This window comes from Podarcis pityusensis (assembly GCF_964106645.2).
Source record: "Podarcis pityusensis genome assembly, chromosome: 2".
In the NCBI taxonomy this organism is placed as follows: Eukaryota; Metazoa; Chordata; class Lepidosauria; order Squamata; family Lacertidae; genus Podarcis; species Podarcis pityusensis.
In genome coordinates, this window is record NC_138029.1 from 3,972,851 (window position 1) to 3,992,425 (window position 19,575).

The following is a 19,575-nucleotide window of genomic DNA, read 5'->3' on the forward strand; positions in this document are numbered from 1 at the left end:
TCCAGGACCGGATGGGCTGACTTCTAGATACTATAGATCCTTGAAAGACTGGTTAGTACAACCTTTAAAGGAAGTCTGTAATGAAATATTGGAAGGGAAAAGGGCACCAGAGTCGTGGAAAGAAGCGTATATTACACTTATACCGAAAACAGAGACTGAAAAGACTCAGCTTAAGAACTACCGCCCCATATCATTACTCAATGTGGATTACAAAATTTATGCAGACATTTTGGCCAAGAGATTGAAAAAAGTGTTGATGGAAGAGATCCATAAAGACCAAGCGGGCTTTCTCCCGGGAAGACACTTGTCTGACAATTTGAGGAATATAATTGAACTAGAAGTGAACATAAATACTAAAGCAGTTTTGATATTTGTGGATGCGGAGAAAGCTTTTGACAATATCTCTTGGAGTTTTATGAAGAAGAACCTACAGGGGATGGGGGTAGGCCAAGGTTTTGCAAATGGTATAAGTGCAATTTATTCAGAACAAAAGGCTAAACTAATTGTAAATAATGTGGTGATGGAAGAATTTAAGATAGAAAAAGGGACACGACAAGGTTGCCCAATTTCCCCATTGCTGTTTATATCGGTCCTGGAGGTTTTGCTGAATATGATTAGAAGGGACCAGTTGGTTAAAGGTATACAAGTTGGAGCTAAACAGTACAAATTGAGAGCATTTGCAGATGACTTAGTACTGACATTACAGGAGCCAGAATCTAGAACCAAAAGGGTTTTAGAACTGATTCAAGAATTTGGTCAGGTTGCTGAATTTAAACTGAATAAGTTAAAAACCAAGGTTTTAGAGAAAAACTTAACACCGATTGAGAAAGAGAGGTTTCAGAATGAAACAGGTTTAACAGTGGTTAAGAAAGTGAAATACCTGGGGATTAATATGACAGCAAAAAATGGGAACCTATTTAAAGACAACTATGAAAAATGCTGGGCTGAAGTGAAAAAAGGTTTAGAAATTTGGTCAAATCTGAAGCTTTCACTGCTGGGTCGTATTGCTGCGATAAAAATGAATGTATTGCCTAGAATGTTGTTTTTCTTTCAAACATTGCAAATTGTGGACAAAATGGATTGCTTCAAGAAGTGGCAGAGAGACATCTCTAGATTTGTCTGGCAGGGCAAGAAGCCCAGAATAAAATTTAAGATATTAACTGATGCAAAGGAAAGGGGTGGATTTGCCCTGCCAGACTTTAAACTTTACTATGAATCAGCAGCTTTTTGCTGGTTGAAAGAATGGCTGCTTCTTGAAAACACTGACATTTTGGACCTAGAAGGTTTTAACAATGTATTTGGATGGCATGCATATCTGTGGTATGATAAGGTCAAAGCAAACAAAGCATTTAAAAATCATATTGTCAGGAAAGCATTGTTTAATGTTTGGACAAGATATAAGGATTTATTGGAAAATAAAACCCCAAGGTGGCTATCACCGATGGAAGCGAAAGCTCTGAAAAAGCTCAATATGGAGGCCAAATGGCCAAAATATTGGGAAATTTTGGAACAAGATGGAGATAGACTGAAATTGCAGAGTTTTGAGAAATTAAAAAACAAAGTGCGAGACTGGCTTCATTATTATCAGATAATGGAGGCATATAACTTGGACAAGAAAATTGGTTTCCAGGTGGAAAAATCAAAATTAGAAACAGAACTGTTAGAACCCAAAACTAAGATTTTGTCAAAGATGTATAACTTGCTGTTGAAATGGAATACTCAGGATGAAACGGTGAAATCTGCTATGATCAAATGGGCACAAGATGTTGGACATAACATAATGATGGCTGACTGGGAACAGTTATGGACCACAGGTATGAAGTTTACGGCATGTAATGCCTTAAGAGAGAATATTATGAAAATGATATACAGGTGGTACATGACCCCAGTCAAGCTTGCAAAAATTTATCATTTGCCCGATAACAAATGTTGGAAATGTAAAGAAACTGAAGGTACATTCTTTCACCTTTGGTGGACGTGCCCAAGGATTAAGGCTTTCTGGGAGATGATATATAATGAATTGAAAAAGGTATTTAAATATACCTTCTTGAAGAAACCAGAGGCCTTTCTCCTGGGCATAGTCGGTCAATTGGTGCCAAAGTAGGACAGAACTTTTTTTATGTATGCCACAACAGCAGCAAGAATACTCATTGCAAAGTATTGGAAGACACAAGATCTCCCCTCTCTGGAAGAATGGCAGATGAAGATGATGGACTATATGGAATTGGCGGAAATGACTGGCAGAATCCGAGACCAGGGAGAAGAGTCGGTGGAAGAAGATTGGAAGAAATTTAAGGACTATCTACAGAAACATTGTAAAATTAATGAATGTTAGAATGATGTTGGATAGAAATTAAGTGGTTTTCAGCTGTAATACTATAAGGGAATATGAAAAATGGATTATTAATAGGTAAAAATTTAACGTCACAATATTTTAAGATTAAAGATTAGGATAAACAAAGAGGGTAAGGATTTGCTGAACCAACAAAGTGAACTGGAATACAAAAAAGGGAGGCGTGAGGAGGTCCGGGAAATAAGCTAATGAAAAATAAGTAATGGAAAGATTGAGTTGTTTTTAGCCATTTTTATTTTTGTACTTTTTTCTTCTTTTGTTTTTGTTTTGTAACATTTTGAAAATCTTAATAAATATCTTTTTTTTAAAAAAGGGAAAAAATAAAGCTTATTTATAGAAATATTGTAAAATTAATGAATGTTAAGAAAGATGCTGGAATGAAGTTATATGGCTTTAGCAGAAATGTTATAAAGAATTAAGTAAAAATAGATTGTTAATGGGTCAAAGTGGAAATTTAAGGTTAATTGTGTTAAGATAAATTATAGAACAAAAATTAAGAAAGATGGAAAGGATTTGCTGAAATAGCTAATTGAACAAGAATACAAAAAAGGGAGGTGTGAGGAGGTCGATGACACAAGTAAATGAAAGGTAGAGATATAGAGATATTGGATGTGTTTTTTAAATGTTTTTTCTTTTTTTTTCTTTTTGTTGTTCTGTTGTATTGGGGGGTTTTTTTTGTTTTTTTCCTTTATTTTTGATGTATTGTGAACTTTTTATTGTTTCTTTCTTCTTTTTTCTATAACTATTAAACCTTTAATAAATATCTTTTAAAAAAAAAAAGAACCTCAGAAAATTAATCACTTTGTGTTTGTCCTTTTCCTGGAGCTTTTCACATCACCAGTGCTTGAACTTGGGGTGTGTGCGTGTATTAATGAAGTCCCTTTGCCTCCCTCCCTCCAGTTTTAGCCAAATCATGCCCTCCCAAGGGGGGCTAAGACTCCATTGCCCCACTCTCACAATTCAAGGACTGCACAGCAGCACACAGGTTCTCCACTGCCCCATTCTTTCCAGTCACTTGGCCATGTCCTTCTCACACTAGTCAGCTTGGAATCAGTGGAGGCTTCCAATCTAACAGCTGCCGCCCCCAGCTTCTCACCATACCACCCCCCCAGCCTGTAATAGTTGGCCCTGGTCTTGCATAAAGGGCCTTCCATGTCTGCTGGAACCAACTCCTAAGGAAACAGCCTGATCATGATTCTGGTTTCCCACAAGCCTGTGTCTCTCTTGTTCTGGATGGCTCCAGACAGAGACTGATTGGTGCCCCCGCTGTCATTCTGCTCAGGAGAGATGTTCACCATCTCTCTGATACAATCCAAAATACCATTTCCCCTGCAAGTGGCTGGGGATGCAAATCAGTCTTCTCTATTCATCCACAGGGCCTCACCACTAATAATAGTTGTAATTAACTTTCAGGCTGCATTGCGGGGCGGGGGGGGGTGCAGAGTTGGGTAGGTAGAGAGCCCTAACTGCCCTGCCTAGGAACTCATTAGCCTCCTCATGGACATTCTCCACACACATCCTGGCCTCACTATTGCTCTTGTTGAGGTAGCTTAATAATAATAATAATATTTTATTTATACCCCACCATTCCCATTTCAGAAAACCAGGCTCAGGGCGGCTAACAACAAATTTAAAACCCTTAATTGTGATACAACATAAAACAGCATAAAATACAGTATAAAAGCGTGAACAACAATAAATTCAAAGTTAAAAAATCAATTTAGGGGAAAATCCATCCAATAAAAATCAGGTGATCACCAGGGCTAGCTGGCTAAATTAGTCCTATTTGGAAGCCAGGAGAGAATTAGCTGTGGGATTCCAGAGCAGGTAATCTTCATAAAAAGGGGAGGGGAGGGAGGGGAATAAAACATCAGGCTAAATTCAAATTGAAAGCCAGGTGGAATAGCTCTGTCTTACAGGCCCTGTGGAAGGAGATTAAATCCTGCAGGGCCCTAGTCTCATGGGATAGAGCACTCCACCAGGTCGGAGCCATCACTGAGAAGGCCCTGGCCCTGGTGGAGGATAATCTGACTTCCTTAGGGCCCGGGACCTCTAAACTATGGTTATTCATGGACCTTAGGGAAAGGGATGGCACAGGAGCCAAATACTCTGGTGAACAGATGCCCCTAGTGGCAGGACCCAGAGCAAACGTCATATTCAATGCAGTAGGGGAATTCAAACTGCCAGAACTCCTGGCGTGGTCACACAAGGCAGCAAGAGAAATCTGGGTAGAAAGTTCGTAAACAAATGACTAAGAAGTAGTTTTCAACCATACCAGTATCTCCATAAAACATGAGCTGCATGGCCTTTAGCAGGAGCATGCATGCTATAGTCCAAATCTCATCCTTCTGAGCCCACATGACCAACGGCCAGGGTTGATGGGAAATGCCGTCCAACAACATCTAGAGGAGCACAGGTGAGGCTCCCCACTCCAGCTTTAGTACAGACTTCAATGCTCCTTGCGATTTCCAGAGGTTCCAATTACATCTAGAATTTCATGAAGCAGCCCAGATAAAGCTACCCATGAAATTGTCACCCATGAAAGGAACCTGGATTGCCCTAAACCTAGGCCTTTTACTCAGTCCTTGTTTTCCTGGAGTTGTATCCAACCAACTTATACTCTGAGTAGACCCACCTGTTAGTCATGCCCATTAATTTCAGCTGGTTTACTCAAGCACAGTTTGCACTGAGCAAAGGAAATCCAACCTTGGTAAATGTTGTGCCCCTTGACCTTCCCACCCCCTGGAGAAACAGGGCAAGTTCAACAATGAGAGCTGCAGTCCAAAGAATCCTGAAGGCACCTGGTTTGTGAAGGCTGCCTTACACAGCTCCTATTGTTGTAAACTGGCTCATAGACAACACCACTGTCATCAAGTTATAGCAGGTATCAGGCAGAGAGAGACCTCTGCCTGTGGCCTTCAAGAGTCGGAGAAGACAATCCTGAACTAGGATTGACGAGCATTGGCATATGACACTCACCTATGTTCCTTTGTTCCACTTGCACCTTGCAACTGCTAGAAGCATAGTAACAGCAGAACCAGCCAGAAGGGAGGATACTGGCTATTCTTGGAGCCCCAACCCTGCAGCTGGGCCGCAAGCAGACCAACTTGCTCATCCGACACCCAGAGACCTCCACAAGTACCCCTGCTCTGCAGTGGGGTGGAGGGGTCTGCAACTGACGTATCACACACCAAGATGGCACTCTCTGCGGGAGCCTCTCAAGGTTGCAACCTCAATGCCATGACGCAATCAACAATGAATGAGACGCTTAAGTCAGGACATGTCAAAGGATACTCCACACCATGGCAGATCAGAGCTTCTAGGAGGGGAGGACAACCAGTCCCCACAGTGGCATATAGATAAATGAAATGGAACAGAGATACACCCTTGCCTCAAATGGAGGCAGAGGAGGACTCAAACAGTTTGACTAATGCAGAGAGATGAGCTTATGTCCTCTGCTCCCCAACCCCTCCCTACTATTTGCAGCAATGGCTTTCAATGTAAACTGTTCAGCCATGCAGAGTATGTGGAACCAGAATGATGGCACAGCATGAATCCTAAACCTTGAGCCTTCAGAACTGGGCTGAAATTACCTAAGGTGATGGATCCACCGGACTCCTGTGCAGGGCCTCCAATGGAATCATATTAGGTCACCCAAGCTTAATTGGCAAGCTCCACACCATAGCGCTTCCCAGTGCCATTCACTTCATGCCAACATTATTACATTTTGATTAGGAGGCCTGTAACGCTGTGCCACTTTTTAAACAAATTACAATTCACATTCTACCCCTTTTTATTGAGGAGGAGGAGGAGGGAGGTGTCACAGACCAAGGAAGAAAGTCTGGGGACTCAGCATAATTTAGGAACTTCCATCATTTTGTAACTAGAGCACATTTAAGTTTGTAAGGAAAGAGGGATGCAGCTGGAGAGCATGCCGAGCAGCCCAGCTGCACCTTAGTTGCGTGCTTTAGCACATGTGCCAGGCAGGAAAATAGAATGCTATGTCTGTCTCTTTATCAAGTCTGTTTTGGCAGCAAGCAGCTTTTCCCATCGTACTCAGCAATGACTTTACTTCATTTAGTCCTTCAATCCACACATTAATTTTCACTGTCCCTTCTTAGATTGGGAAGGGGGAGCTTCAGACCCCAACTGTGGCTCCCGAAGCCTCTTTATCTGGCTCTGGGGACACTCCTGAGGCCACACCCCTTATCAGCCCTCTTCTGAATCTTCCTTGGGTGTTTATGCCTGGCTTCATGCTTCTTGCTTGCCTGGGTGGAGGATAGAGAGGAATGGGCGAGTGTGCAAAGACACAAGCCTCCCGAAAAGTGGTAAAAAAATACATTTATTGTTCCACTGCCATGTGGGCCCCAGAAGGCTCACCAAAAAGGAATGCAGCCCTAGGGTTGATAATGGTTCCCTACCTCCACCCAAGATAATGCCACATGTGAACCCACCATCTGAACACCGTTTGGGGCCAGGTAGAGGCTGAAGAGAAACAGTTTAGACATGCTAAGCCTGGGAATGTGGGATTCAAAGAACCAAGGCTACTGTCACAGTAGCATTCAGGAAGCACACAGGGGAACTGACTCACCTGGCAGAAGCTAAGTTATATAACAGACTCTTCCCAGGCATTTTTAATACCAAATAGAGTTAAATTCACCTTTATGTCCATGTCTGGATCGACAAATTCCTTCAGGCACTCGATGGGGCCCATCAGAAAAGGGCAGTGATTGGTGAACACCTGCCAAGAGTCAGAATGCAAGAAGTGATGCAACAGAGAAGTGCTGATTCTTCTTGCTTGCTATAATGTGGTATTGCCTTCCCTTCCCATAAATCCTACCGCATAAAACCATTATACTTTATCATCCAGCATGATCAAAAGGAAATCAAGGAGCAGGAATGAATGCTTTTGCTCTGGGTGTGGCTGGGAATACATACACACAGATTTGCGATCACTCACCTCTTGAAGGCCCTCTTGTGCCAGGGACCGGAACCACAGAATCTCCCCAATTATGGTCATCCTCTTCAGAACATTTTCGGCGGCTGTGGAGAGCACATGGTTATTGGTCCCAATTTTCTAGCAGCCACAGAATTCCTGGGTGTGTATAACTTGCTTGGTTAATTCTATGAAAAACAGTACAGTCCAACCCACTTTAGGACAGAAACCCCAGTAGGGATGTGTAATGTGGTTTCATTATTTGGATCTTTGAGCAGGCATTCTTACAGCGCTACATCTTCTGGAGTGTTTTCTGAACTTCTGAGTTTTTTTTCTGTTTTATTAAATTTGCTTAGTAACATAACATTATTATATATATTCTATAAAACAAAGAATACAGAACAAAATTCATTCATACTACAATGCCTAACTACATAACATTAATATATATGGTTTCTGAAAAAAAGGCTTACATAACAAATTCAATTCAAAATACCATCTGGTTTACTTTCCCCCCCTCCCTCCCCACTCCAGCCCTCCCTGCCCCCCGTCAGGCCTTCCTTCATCCATGTACACAGTCTGTTCATTCGAGCTTGTATGTTAGGGTTGGCTTCCCCTCTTTCTATCCAGTTCCTGTAAAATGCCCATTTATTTGTGAATCTTTGGCATTTATTTTCCCATCTATCCTCTGCCACTATCTGTGCGAATATTTCTGATTGTACGTATTCAAAAACATAATCATTCCTTTTCTCCATATTCCATTTGGCCTTTTCTTTCCATCCCAAAGCAATAACTGCCATTCCAGCTAGAATCATAATCTTGTACAACTCTTGCTTATTACTCTTTACTTTGTTATTTCCCAGTATTCCCGAAAATAACAAATCCCTATTAACTTCTATGTTTATTTGAAATAATCCAGAAATTACCATTATAATCTTTTGCCAATATTCCTTAACCAGATTACATTCCCACCACATGTGTAAATATAGTCCTTTTTCCTGACAACAATGCCAGCATTTGGGACTAAACCCTTTCACTATATACGCCATTTGTGCCGGAGTTCTATACCATTTTAATAAAAAATTTCTACTTAATTCTTTATACTTTTCTATTTTAATATTGTTTATATTCTTCATCAGTTCTTGAGCTGTGTTTGGAAGGATCATACCTTCCTGCTCCCATTTAATCTGGATTTTCCTTATCATTCTTTCTTTGTCGCTTATCATCAGTTTATTTAACACCCCTGCTATCCCTTTCTCCGTTATTTGTCTTTTGTTCAGCACCATGTCTATTTTCATTTCTGTTCTTAACTTTACTGAGTTATACAAACCTACATTCATGAGAATTCCTTTGCCTATTTGCAATGGCTTTTTAAAAATCGCTGCTCACAAGCAGCAAAGGACTATTTCAGCTGTTGCTTCACTCCAAATTTAGCCATTCAGGTGGCTGCTTGGTGGCTTCTGGAGCAGAGAACAGAAGAACTGAGGCTGTGCGTAACCTTTGCCTGTCACCTACCAGTTAGGCGGGGTAGCAGTGCGGCCATCTGCTCTGGCTGGTAGAAGTTAGATCGGATCTGAACCAGTACATCCATATTCTCTGTCACTAGTTTCTAAAAAGAAGAAAATAAAGTTCTATCACACAGGTGGTGGTGAGAGGTGGCAAGATGCTGAGAGAAGGTGGAAGGGGAAGGAGATAGGGGCTGAGCCCAAGGGGCCAACCATGAAGGAACAGCAGCCCAGTCAGAGAGGTGATGGACACGTGTGTCTTCCCTGGCCGTCAACCCAGAGGGAAGGAGCTTGATGCTGCCACCCTTCTGGCCCCAAACACTCCCCAGCCAAGAGAAGGGACTATGGTCTGCTTGGCTGTAAAGGCCCACTCACAGGAAACAGGAAATGGGTGTGGCTATACAAGAGAATGACATGCTGAGGAAGCAGGATCTCCAGAGCTTGTTTCAGAGTCAGAAACTAGGATGAGAAGGCACATGGTTGATAGACAACTCTCTTTTCTTCCTTCTGAGGCCTTGAGCAATTGGTTGACAACAAAGGATAGCCTTGAGTGTTCAACTGAGTGGTGCCTGATGCACCACATTGCACACCAGGATTGTACTCTCATCAGTGGGTGACCAACTCCCTCAACCCTGTGGATCAGTCGCACAGGAGAACCCAGCGGTAGCACAGCAAACAGCAAATCAGTTGGTTCCACTGACGCATGTGAATCAACAGAGGCACAGACATACGGAAGCTCCTTTTGACAAAAGCAGTCCAGCTCCAACCTGCCCATTCCTTCCCACAAAACAAAAAGACATTTATAACACTCAGATGCTCTGTTTTAATCAGTGCCCCTGAACCACTGTTCACACTATATGGCAGAGCTGAGTTGCAGGACAGCAAATTGCAGCAAGCTCCCTTCTCCTCCCGGCTTCATACCTTCAGCTCCACCATTTGCGAGGTGATGTGCCACATGAGGTTATCACTTAGGAACTTCATTCCGTAGGGCCCAAGGAGTTCTGCCAGGGCTCGCATCTCTGCAGAGGGAGGAAAAGGTAAATGCATACTTTGCAGACTAGCAGCAGCCACAGTGTGGCCAATTCTTTATTGCTGTTCCCTGTGGATGTCTGCCAAGTGCTGGTTCCTCTCTTGATTATGCAGGCAGCAACAGAGGCCTACGCCAGCTAGACAAACTGAGAGGCCTTGCTCACCTTTCTCTGCATTGTGCAGGACATCTCAAGCTCTCATTGGCTCCTCTAAACCCCGTCTTCCGTTTGGCTGAACACTCCTTTCAGGACAGGTCAAATCCTAACCATGAATATTTTGGCAGCCAGATAAGGATTACTCTCTGCTTCCTCCAACTTCCTGAGCTCCAGCTTCTATCCTCCTTTACTTGCTTCTCCACACCTTACTATGGATTGCTTCTTCAGTTTTAAACATCCACTATAATCCACATGACTGTTTGCCCAAGATAATAAAATGGGCTTGCTAATGGATTTTGTGACTTCTACTGAGTAGCAAAGTCACAGAACCATACAATTGGAGGGGCACTCAGTTCAGTCCAACCACTGTCACAATGCAGGAATGCACAATGCAAGAGCATCATAAACAGATGCCTGTCCAAAGGAGCAAGGGAGAGCCTATCACCAATGGTTCCACTGTCAAACAGCTCTTACCGTTAAGGTGTTTCCTAAAGTAACATTAGTCCTTATGGCTAGAGCGGGAAAGAACAAGTCTTTGCTATATGACAGGCACTTGGGTATTTGAAAAGTGAGATCATGACCCCACCCCTCTCCATTCCTGGACGAATAACCACTCATCATGGCATCACTGTGGTCAGTCTTGTTGCCAAATTCAGCTCAATAACCACTACTGCAACTAAGCCTTGGGTGCCCCAAACTGGGTGTGTGAGCACCTACCTGAAACATCAGAAAACTCTTCTGCACTGAAGGTCTGTTCCCCTTCTTTGGGTATACTGACAAATGTCTGCATTGATGGGGAAAGGACAATGGAACCCATGCTGGCTTGGCGCAAGAGTGACTCCAGGTACCTGGGAGTGACAGCAAAGGAAACATGATATAATTTAGCTCAACAAAATGCTGCTGGAGGAGTCAGCTGATTAGGAGGTGGGGGAGGGGAGCCATGCCTATGGGAAAACCTCCTTAAACAGGACTTTGGCCCAGAGTAACAACTACCTGACACCTACCTGCCTCTCTTACTACTGCTACTAACCTTTTTTCAAAGGAGAGAGACAGAGATGACAGAGTTGAGCCATATCTGCTGAGCCTTTGTTTCCATATGCATGAGTGAGGCTGCTCAGTGCTTAGGGAAAGCTCTTTGCATATACTTAGGAGTACTCTCTTCATTAATATCTGAAATATTGGCATTTAAAGCAGATTCAGGGGCTCATCCTAGGGGGTCTTGAAACAAATTATGTCCTGCCTACTATGACAGTACAATGCCCCAACCAGCCCCTCCATTTTCCCAGCCACATACCAGTTGGTATAGAGTGTGGTGAGGGTCTGTTCCCCACTTGCATCCAGGGGCTGGGTCTGCTGCAGAAGCACGTTGCGGAGGAGGCGCCCAGTATCCAGACCTATGCGATGCATCAGTGAAACCAGGAAAGTGGTATAGGCCTGCACACCTGCCAACGCTTCTGAGGGACGTGCCAGTTCTGGGGAGCTTGGGTTTGGCTTTGCCAGCCGCACCAAAGACCTGGGGGTGGGGATGTGAATGGTTATTGGATGTACATTGGCCAAAAGAAAAAAGCACCTAAACACCACAGCCCCTACACAGTTGGCAGCTTGATGTTCATCACTCTGCCTACCTCTCAAGCTAAAGTTTCCCAATATGTAGTGCCATGCTGAATAGCTTGTTTTCTTAATGAGCACTGAGGATCAGGTGATGTTCCAGGCAAGGAAGACAGGTCATATCTACTTGGATGTTTGGGACTGAAATCTGTGCTCTACTGGCAGCGGCGGGGGGTGAGGTAGATGGCAGTACGAGAAAAACATAAGTGCAGCCAGTGAAGGAGACACAAGCCTGAGTTTTCCAGCTGGCTGCCAAGAAGCAGCCATGGGGAGAACTGCAAGGACTGAATGCTGTTGCTTTGGGGGAAATAGTGGTCCTTTGAAAATTAGCGAAGTTTGAGCATCTGCTCCCCATTGCTCAACTAATTAGCCAGCACTGAGCCCAGCCCAGCTCCTGTCAGGGTGATGAGAATATCAAGTGCTTCGCTGTGATCCTGCCAGCTCTGTTCTGGGACTTTAATCTTTGCAGCAATCACTTGATTTGCTGACTGCTCTTTCTCCATACAGTTAGTCATAAGCACTTTGCCACAAAGAATGACGAAACAAAAAGTAAAATATGTAAACACCTACAATACATTGTTACCCATAATATTTCCACAAAGACAAATCAAAAGAGTTTCACAACAGATACATGCTTCTTTTAAAAAGCCCTCACTATCAAAATAACTATGTCATTACTAAGGGGAAGAGAGCAACCTAGTAGGTGTTGGTAACTGAATGGGCATTTTAAAAGAGCAGAAGGCAGTTCCCAGAGGAAACACCCTTTGGCTTAGATGGTAAATGGCAAAAATTCTCGCCTCTGGCATGGCAGTCAAAGCTTGCTGTCAGAACCTGCTGCAAAACCTAACCTCAACAGCTTTGCCGATTAAGTTAAGTTTTGCTAAATACGGGGTCAGCTAGCTCAAATTGTGAAATCTTACCAGCTCATGTTCAGGAGATGCAGTCACCAGGACTGAAGCACCAAGCCAACAGAAGCAAGTGCATGGGACAGAGGACAGCGGCAGGACTTTGGGGGCAGCCAACTTAATTACACATCAGTGTAATTAAGCAAGACTCAGGTGTTCATATCTAACAAATCCACCCCACTGCCACCTTCCTGCCTATCCCACATAATCGGCACTACTGAGCAAAAGCTGTAGCACATGCACCATAGCTGTGTACTTCTATGGCTTTTCTCGAGAACAGACCCATAATGAATAGTGCCACATCACTTCCTGCTGCGCCCCTCACGTCCTGTACCTGCCCAGGCGTGTCTCCAGCTGGCTGCTGAGGTACTCTGCTGGAGTCACAGTGTGCTCAAAGACAGCAAAACTGGTCACGTTGTTCAGGCTCCAGCAGATCTCAGTCAGTGTCAGGTGCAGCTTGTCCAGACTGGAAGTGGGGGTGGAGAGAAGATGATAGTGGGTTAGAGCAATTGATACCAACTGCCTGGATTGCAGGAGGCAGAGAAGTACTGGCCAGGCGAGAACCTCATCAGTCCAACTCCAGAAGCACTTCGCAGGTCAGATGTAAGAGCCAAGGACAGAAGGAGGGGCAGTAGGATACGCTGTCTTCCCATCCCCTGCTCTTCTGATCATGTCTGTTTACACACACAGTATATATATGAAAATGCAACCTATTTTAACCAAAATGCCCTATCTCTGGTCAAACAGGCCCAATTATATTGAATATTCAACATGCAGCAAGTCATTTAAAGCATAAAATGCCATTAGTTTATCGATCACCCACTCTCCCAAGCCTACACTCCACCCCAAAAACACAGATTGTAGCTGGTTTGGGTCCTCCCATTCATTCCGTCCTCTGGTTCCCTAAGGACACCAAAATCACATCTTGCTGCCACCTTTCTAGTTCTCCCTTCAGGGAAGCTCCCCACCCCACAAACACTATGGATGCTCCCAGTGTCAGACTTGCACCTCACTGCTGGGAAAATTGGAGCTCATTCATTCCACCTCTGACTGGCAAGTCTCTAGTTCGAGAGACCCTGCAATGGCACCACCGTGCAGTGTTTTGTGGGAGAATATTCCACATTTTTTGGGTGGGGGGCAGGATAGCTATAGGCAAGCTTTCTGCCATGTGCAGGGGAAACATTGTCCACCTCTGGCTGCTTTAGCCTTATTTACCACTACAACTAAAGGGCAAAATAAGACGTGATTGATCTTCTGACTTTAAAACAAACTTCAAAAAGAAGCTGGGGTGGGGGCCAGGAATGCTCCAATTTTGATTGGAGCAGCAGTTTTGGAGGACCCTCCCACATGCCCTGCATAGGAAGGTGGACAGGAAGGAACTAGGGATGTCATCCTCTCACCCTGGGTGGAAACAGTAGCCTAATTTGCAGAGAACTGCAACAACCCATTCGAGGATCCCTCCTCCACTGCAGAAAAATAACCCTTCCCCCTGTACTGTTTTCCTGACCAAGCTTCCCCTCTCCAAAGCTGCTATTAGCCCTGCTGGGCAGGAAATACATATACCATATTATGGCTGTCTTTTATTTCTGAAATTATGAATAGCTTCGGGTCAGCGAGCAATTTCAGCCAGGGAAAAATGGTGGGAAGTTTAGACATCCCCTCTCTTGCAGCCATTGCTTCAATAAAATATGGAACTGCCACGACTGCTTTCTAAGTTAAAACTCCAGAACGTAAGGAGATGTGAGAGCATGCACCTTCCACACAACATTTGTTTTGACCCACCCCATAGTTGGAGCCAGAGCATAGAAACACCTTGCAAAACACCTAGGATTAATGGCATTTTCCATGCTCACCACCAGACAGATCTTTGCATGCTTGACTGGTGGGGTGGTATCATTTTAAGTGCACCCTCGGTCCTGTTTTAACCGTATGGAAGTGTTTCTCAAACTTGGGTCTCTAGCTGTTCTTGAACTACAACTCCCATCATCCCTAGCTAGCAGGATCAGTGGTCAGGGATGATGGAAGTTGTAGTCCAACAACGGTTGGAGACCCAAGTATGAGAAACACTGCCGTAAGGCTTCAATCGTGCTGGTATGAAGACGTTTAAGCATTGACGTTGCCCATGACGTGCTGCATGGGTTCATTGTGGCCTTACTTGGTGACCAGGCTGCGGTCTTTCCGGTGGCTCTCTGCACCAGGCTTGTCCCTCTCTGGCTCTCCCTTCTTGGACGATGCTTTTTGGGTCCTCTTGTTCCGAGCCTTGCTGATGGTGGCAGCACAGTGCTTGGGTAAGAGCTGGGAGACATAAAAGAGGCGAGGGGGCTTTGTGTGGGTGGGGGTATTAAGAAAGGGTCTGCTGCAAATCACAAGGTGTGTTGAACCAAAGGGGAAATGTTCTGGAAGGCCTGCAAACACCATCTTGGTAGTCAAGATGACCCCCAAAATAATTGGCAGTTGTTGAAATAATGAGCTTGTCTATATTTACATTTCCTTGCTTTGATATATGCTAATTGGCTTGCTGTGATGCTGTGCTTATCTTTGGCCTTGCTTGGGATGCTGGGCTCTTTGGGAGAAGCTTTGGATAGCTGTCATCTACGGCCTCACCAGCCAGGTGTGATGGGAAGTTCTGGGGAAACTGACATATGCTGCTTTGCGCATAAGGCCTGTTTGCTTGGGTGCAGACATGTCACGAGGACCTCTCACTGCTGTGGTGCCCCTCCTATGTCTGTAAAGCCAGTGAGGCCCTGCACGCTGTAAACTTATAAAAGTTTACATCTTTCCTTAATAAAGTGCTAGAACTGGCTATTCTGGCATTCTAGGCATCCATTTTTGGTAACCCTGCACCCAATCACTTGCACAAGCCCTCCTTGGGGACTGTGGTTCAGAACACAAGGGTAGAAGGGGTGAGGTGGGGGTGGAGAAAAATTATTCCCTGGGCAATCCTTGCTTCAACAGCCAGGCATGGTCCCTGCTCACCAGGAATCTGTACAAGGCAGTTATTCTGATAAATCCTTTGCGGACTCCTCACTCTGGCTGCCCCCTTTTTTGCATTGTGCCTACAGTCACAGTGAACTCCTCTTGCGCGTGGGAGTGTTCTCTCAGTGCCAGGGAAGTGTGCAGTTTTTGCTCCTTCCCAAACTATCCAAGACTTAACAGGAGCCACTGAGAACTGAGTGAACCTCTTTCATCATAGCTACACAGCCTCACTGGCATAACTTCACCCTGGGTTCCATTCCATTAAAAGTGTGGAGGATCTTATTGCCTGGGAGAGTGCTGCCTGCTGCACTGACAGAAGATGGAAGCACTTTCCCAGAGAGAAGATGTCATCTGTCACAGGGCTTGTGCTCAGCAGCTCTTTCCGATATTTTCATTTACAGTGGTACCTCGGGTTACATACATTTCAGGTTACATACGCTTCAGGTTACAGACTCCGCTAACCCAGAAATAGTACCTGGGGTTAAGAGCTTTGCTTCAGGATGAGAACAGAAATCGTGCTCTGGCGGCGCGGCGGCAGCAGGAGGCTCCATTAGCTAAAGTGGTGCTTCAGGTTAAGAACAGTTTCAGGTTAAGAATGGACCTCTAGAACGAATTAAATACGTAACCAGAGGTACCACTGTACCCTGACAGTATTGAATTGTATTAATTGTTTTAATGAATTTGTTGCTGTTGTTGTTTGCTTCGTTCATATGCAACTGTGTTTGATAATACAGTGATTGCAATGTTATGATGATTATTGTGAGCCACTCTGAGCTCAACATTTGTTATTGGAAAAGTGGAATATCAAATCAAATCCTATCATTCCTTTGTCCTGCCCAAGAGACTGCAACCAGGATTGTAAGATTTAACTCTGCTTTTGATGCTTATTTGAATGTGTTCTAGAAGAGATTGGATTATCAACCTGTTATGCCAGTAAGATCCTTTGCACATCAATGCTCATTCTGCAGATCAGCCAAGAACAAGTACATAACACAGGCCTCATGCAGAGAGGAAGAACAAACCAGATTCATTAAGCCAACAATCCGTGCAGTTTTTTTTGTTTTTATCTGCTCTCATATGATTTTTATACCATTTTATTGTAGTTTTGCCTCTTTATGAGACATTGGATTTTACCGTGAGCTGCATTGGGTGGGAAATAAATGTAACACAATAATAAAACAGGAGGATTCAAACTTGTCATTCAAAGTGCAAGATATCTTCAAGTTTCCAAATCTACCTGAGTTTCCCTCTTTCATTCCATTTTGGCCAACCATCATTTCTGCGTTCAACATGCCCAGGAAATGTCTGGCAAGCTGAATTAGTCATACATTCTGCCTGATCTTTCCCTGTCTCCTGCCCCATATGCTCCAATCACAGAATAGTGATTGCGCTATCCTATGCTGCACAGAACTCCACTAGGATACTGCCACTTTCCCCACTCTCTTCATGCCAGTCCCAGATCTGCCTCCGATGCCCACTGCCCAGCGTCCATAAAGAAGTTGGCTTCCTACCTGCTCACTCAGGTTGCGCTGTTCAGCAGAGGCATCCAGGATACAAGTGCAAGCCTGTTTAGCCATCTCTTCCAGGAAATTGTTGCACAGACCCAAGGCACAGCTCTGCAGATGAGGATACTGAACCAGGAAAAGAAAGAAGCGCCTGAGATCTACAAGGCAGCCTTAGGTGCCATGCTTGCTGCAAGTCTCTGCTGGCTGCCCCCTCAGAGGCTGTGAGTGGGCACTGTCCTTGTTCATTGTCACAAGACAGGGTTAAAAGAAGGGTGCTCCAAAGGCCTGCTGTCACTGTAGCCTCCAGTAGTGCAAAGCTCTCTGTCCACCGACAGTGGGATTTATTCTTGAGTAAAGTGAGCATAAATCTGCAGGCCTACCAGCTTAATCCTATGCGTTTTTTAATCCAAAGAAAGGTCTGCCGTGTTCAGTAACGCTTACTTCCTAGAAAGTTGCAGCTTAAATTAAACAAAAGTAAGGGTGGAATTCAGCGCCACACTATTATGATCTTTCCGTCAGCAAAAGCATTTCTGCTTGCCAGATGGAACAATTTCCCCTCCTCTCCCCATGCTATTTGGGGGTTCTCCTGACCCTCTGGAGGAAATGTGGAGGAGGAGAGCGGGGAAAGTCCCATTGCTTTCATGGGAGTCCTTGTACTAGTACACCAGGTTACTTGAATCTGGCCCTGTATTTTCAAACCCACACAGAATAAATTATCCAAATAATAAGCTTCATTTACATAAATGAATACAGTGGACAAAGTTCTGTTTTTTTGGTTATTTTGGTGCAGGATTTGACATTTTTATCTCAAAGTAGACCCAGCTCTGACTACAAGGCATGAAAGCCGAACTCATATAAGCCCAGTAAGGGCACTCTCAATGATTTGACACTTGGCGTCTTTGCTCTTTTAGCTCCAGCTGCTTCTCCTTGCCCTCCCCATCACATGCATACGCACCTCCTCGGGGCACAATGGGTGGGAGGCATGGCTGAAGTCAGCGCACAGAAGCGGGAAAGCAATGGAATAGCGCAACATTGATGGCTCCTCCATGGTGGATGCAAAGAGTTTCTCCAAGAGGCGCACATAGAAACTGTTAAAGGAAGTGAGAAGTCATGAACCAGGGCAAGCGGGAGCAATCAATGGCACACATGAAGTTGCCTTACGCAGAGTAAGACTGCAAGTCCATTGATCTCAGCATTGCATATAAATATTTTGGGGTGGGGAAGGAGTGTTTTCAAAAATTATGTACAAAGTACCGGTAAGTACTGTAAATAATTAAAAGTCACAAAATTTCAATCCATCAGAAAACTCAAATAAAATAATTAAGGAAGCCAGGTTCAAAGTGTGTGTATGGAATGTCAAAGTTAGCTAAAAGGGGACATGGGTTTTTAAAAGTTGAGAAATCATGGTAGGGGGGTAGGAGAGCTGGAAAAAAATTTCATGTCTGATAACCAATGCACACCTTTGGTTTCAGATAGCACATGGATAGACGAGTGTAAAAAGCCCAAGACACAAATTTTCATAGCTCTCTAGCGGATACGTGGCTCATTTACCAGAGGTAAGGTATTTAACTCTGGAAGTGTATACAGTGGTACCTCGGGTTGCATACGCTTCAGGTTACATACGCTTCAGGTTACAGACTCCGCTAACCCAGAAATAGTACCTCGGGTTAAGAACTTTTCTTCAGGATGAGAACAGAAATTGTGCTCTGGCGGCACGGCGGCAGCGGGAGGCCCCATTAGCTAAAGTGGTGCTTCAGGTTAAGAACAGTTTCAGGTTAAGAACGGACCTCCGGAACGAATTAAGTACTTAACCCGAGGTACCACTGTACTCAATTCTAACCAAACTAAGCCTTCTAGGAGGCTTTTCCTAAACACATTACTTCTGGTAAATAAACTACCATAGTCGCTAGAGGGCTGTGAAAATTTGTGTCCTGGGCTTTTTAGACTCGTCTACCCAAGTACTATCTGAATCCAAAGGGGCACATTGGTTGCCAGATGTGAAACATCTTGGCATTCTTTTCAGCTCTCCTACTCCACGATGGTCTACACTGAGGGCTCATTCACACTTCCACTTCTCCCATGCCTAGAAAGGAAGGGTCTGGGCAGTTTCTGCTCGACCCATGCTTAGGAAGTGGTCTGAGTGGTTTTCCCCAGGCCCTGCTCCTTTCTCCTTTTAAAGGAAGTTCTCTGGTTTGAGAGAAGTCTTGCTTCTCAGTGTACACATGTTTTCGTGTCCTAAGTTTTGAAACACTGCAACCTGTTTGCCAGACATGTAAGCAGTATACACATCACCGCTCTGCTCACCAAGCCCCCTGTGTAATCCCCCCATTAAGCCCTTCCCATGTCATGCAATTACTCAGCTGGCTTTTCACCTTCCCAAGCCTATTTCTAAACCCACTCTTCTCTCGTATTCTGCGGCCCTGCTATGCACCAGTTTTCACCTTCATCCCCATGTCCATGCCTCCTCCTCCCACTCCTTTTGTGCAACCCCTCTTCCACACACACCTACAACCTTGTGCTGCAACTATGAAGCACCCTTTTCCCCTTCTGCCCAATGATGAAGCCACCATTCTCTCCAATTCTGCAGACCCTTTCATATCCCT

The 19,575-nt window shown here is 44.4% G+C and overlaps 1 protein-coding gene across 4 annotated transcripts in view; it reads right to left on the reverse strand.

Moving 5' to 3' along the window:
• The window catches only part of NCKAP1L (NCK associated protein 1 like), a 77,234-nt gene that overhangs the window by 24,665 nt on the left and 32,994 nt on the right, over positions 1-19,575 (reverse strand). For all 4 annotated transcript variants that reach the window (XM_080989713.1, XM_080989715.1, XM_080989714.1 and 1 more), the window contains exons 17-26: positions 17,928-18,060; positions 16,979-17,098; positions 14,647-14,786; positions 12,826-12,957; positions 11,273-11,491; positions 10,696-10,826; positions 9,716-9,813; positions 8,805-8,898; positions 7,314-7,396; positions 7,014-7,094 (exon numbers count right to left, since the gene is read on the reverse strand). In XM_080989713.1, coding sequence (XP_080845839.1) covers positions 7,014-7,094; positions 7,314-7,396; positions 8,805-8,898; positions 9,716-9,813; positions 10,696-10,826; positions 11,273-11,491; positions 12,826-12,957; positions 14,647-14,786; positions 16,979-17,098; positions 17,928-18,060 — 1,231 coding nt within the window. The remainder of the gene's footprint in view (positions 1-7,013; positions 7,095-7,313; positions 7,397-8,804; positions 8,899-9,715; positions 9,814-10,695; positions 10,827-11,272; positions 11,492-12,825; positions 12,958-14,646; positions 14,787-16,978; positions 17,099-17,927; positions 18,061-19,575) is intronic.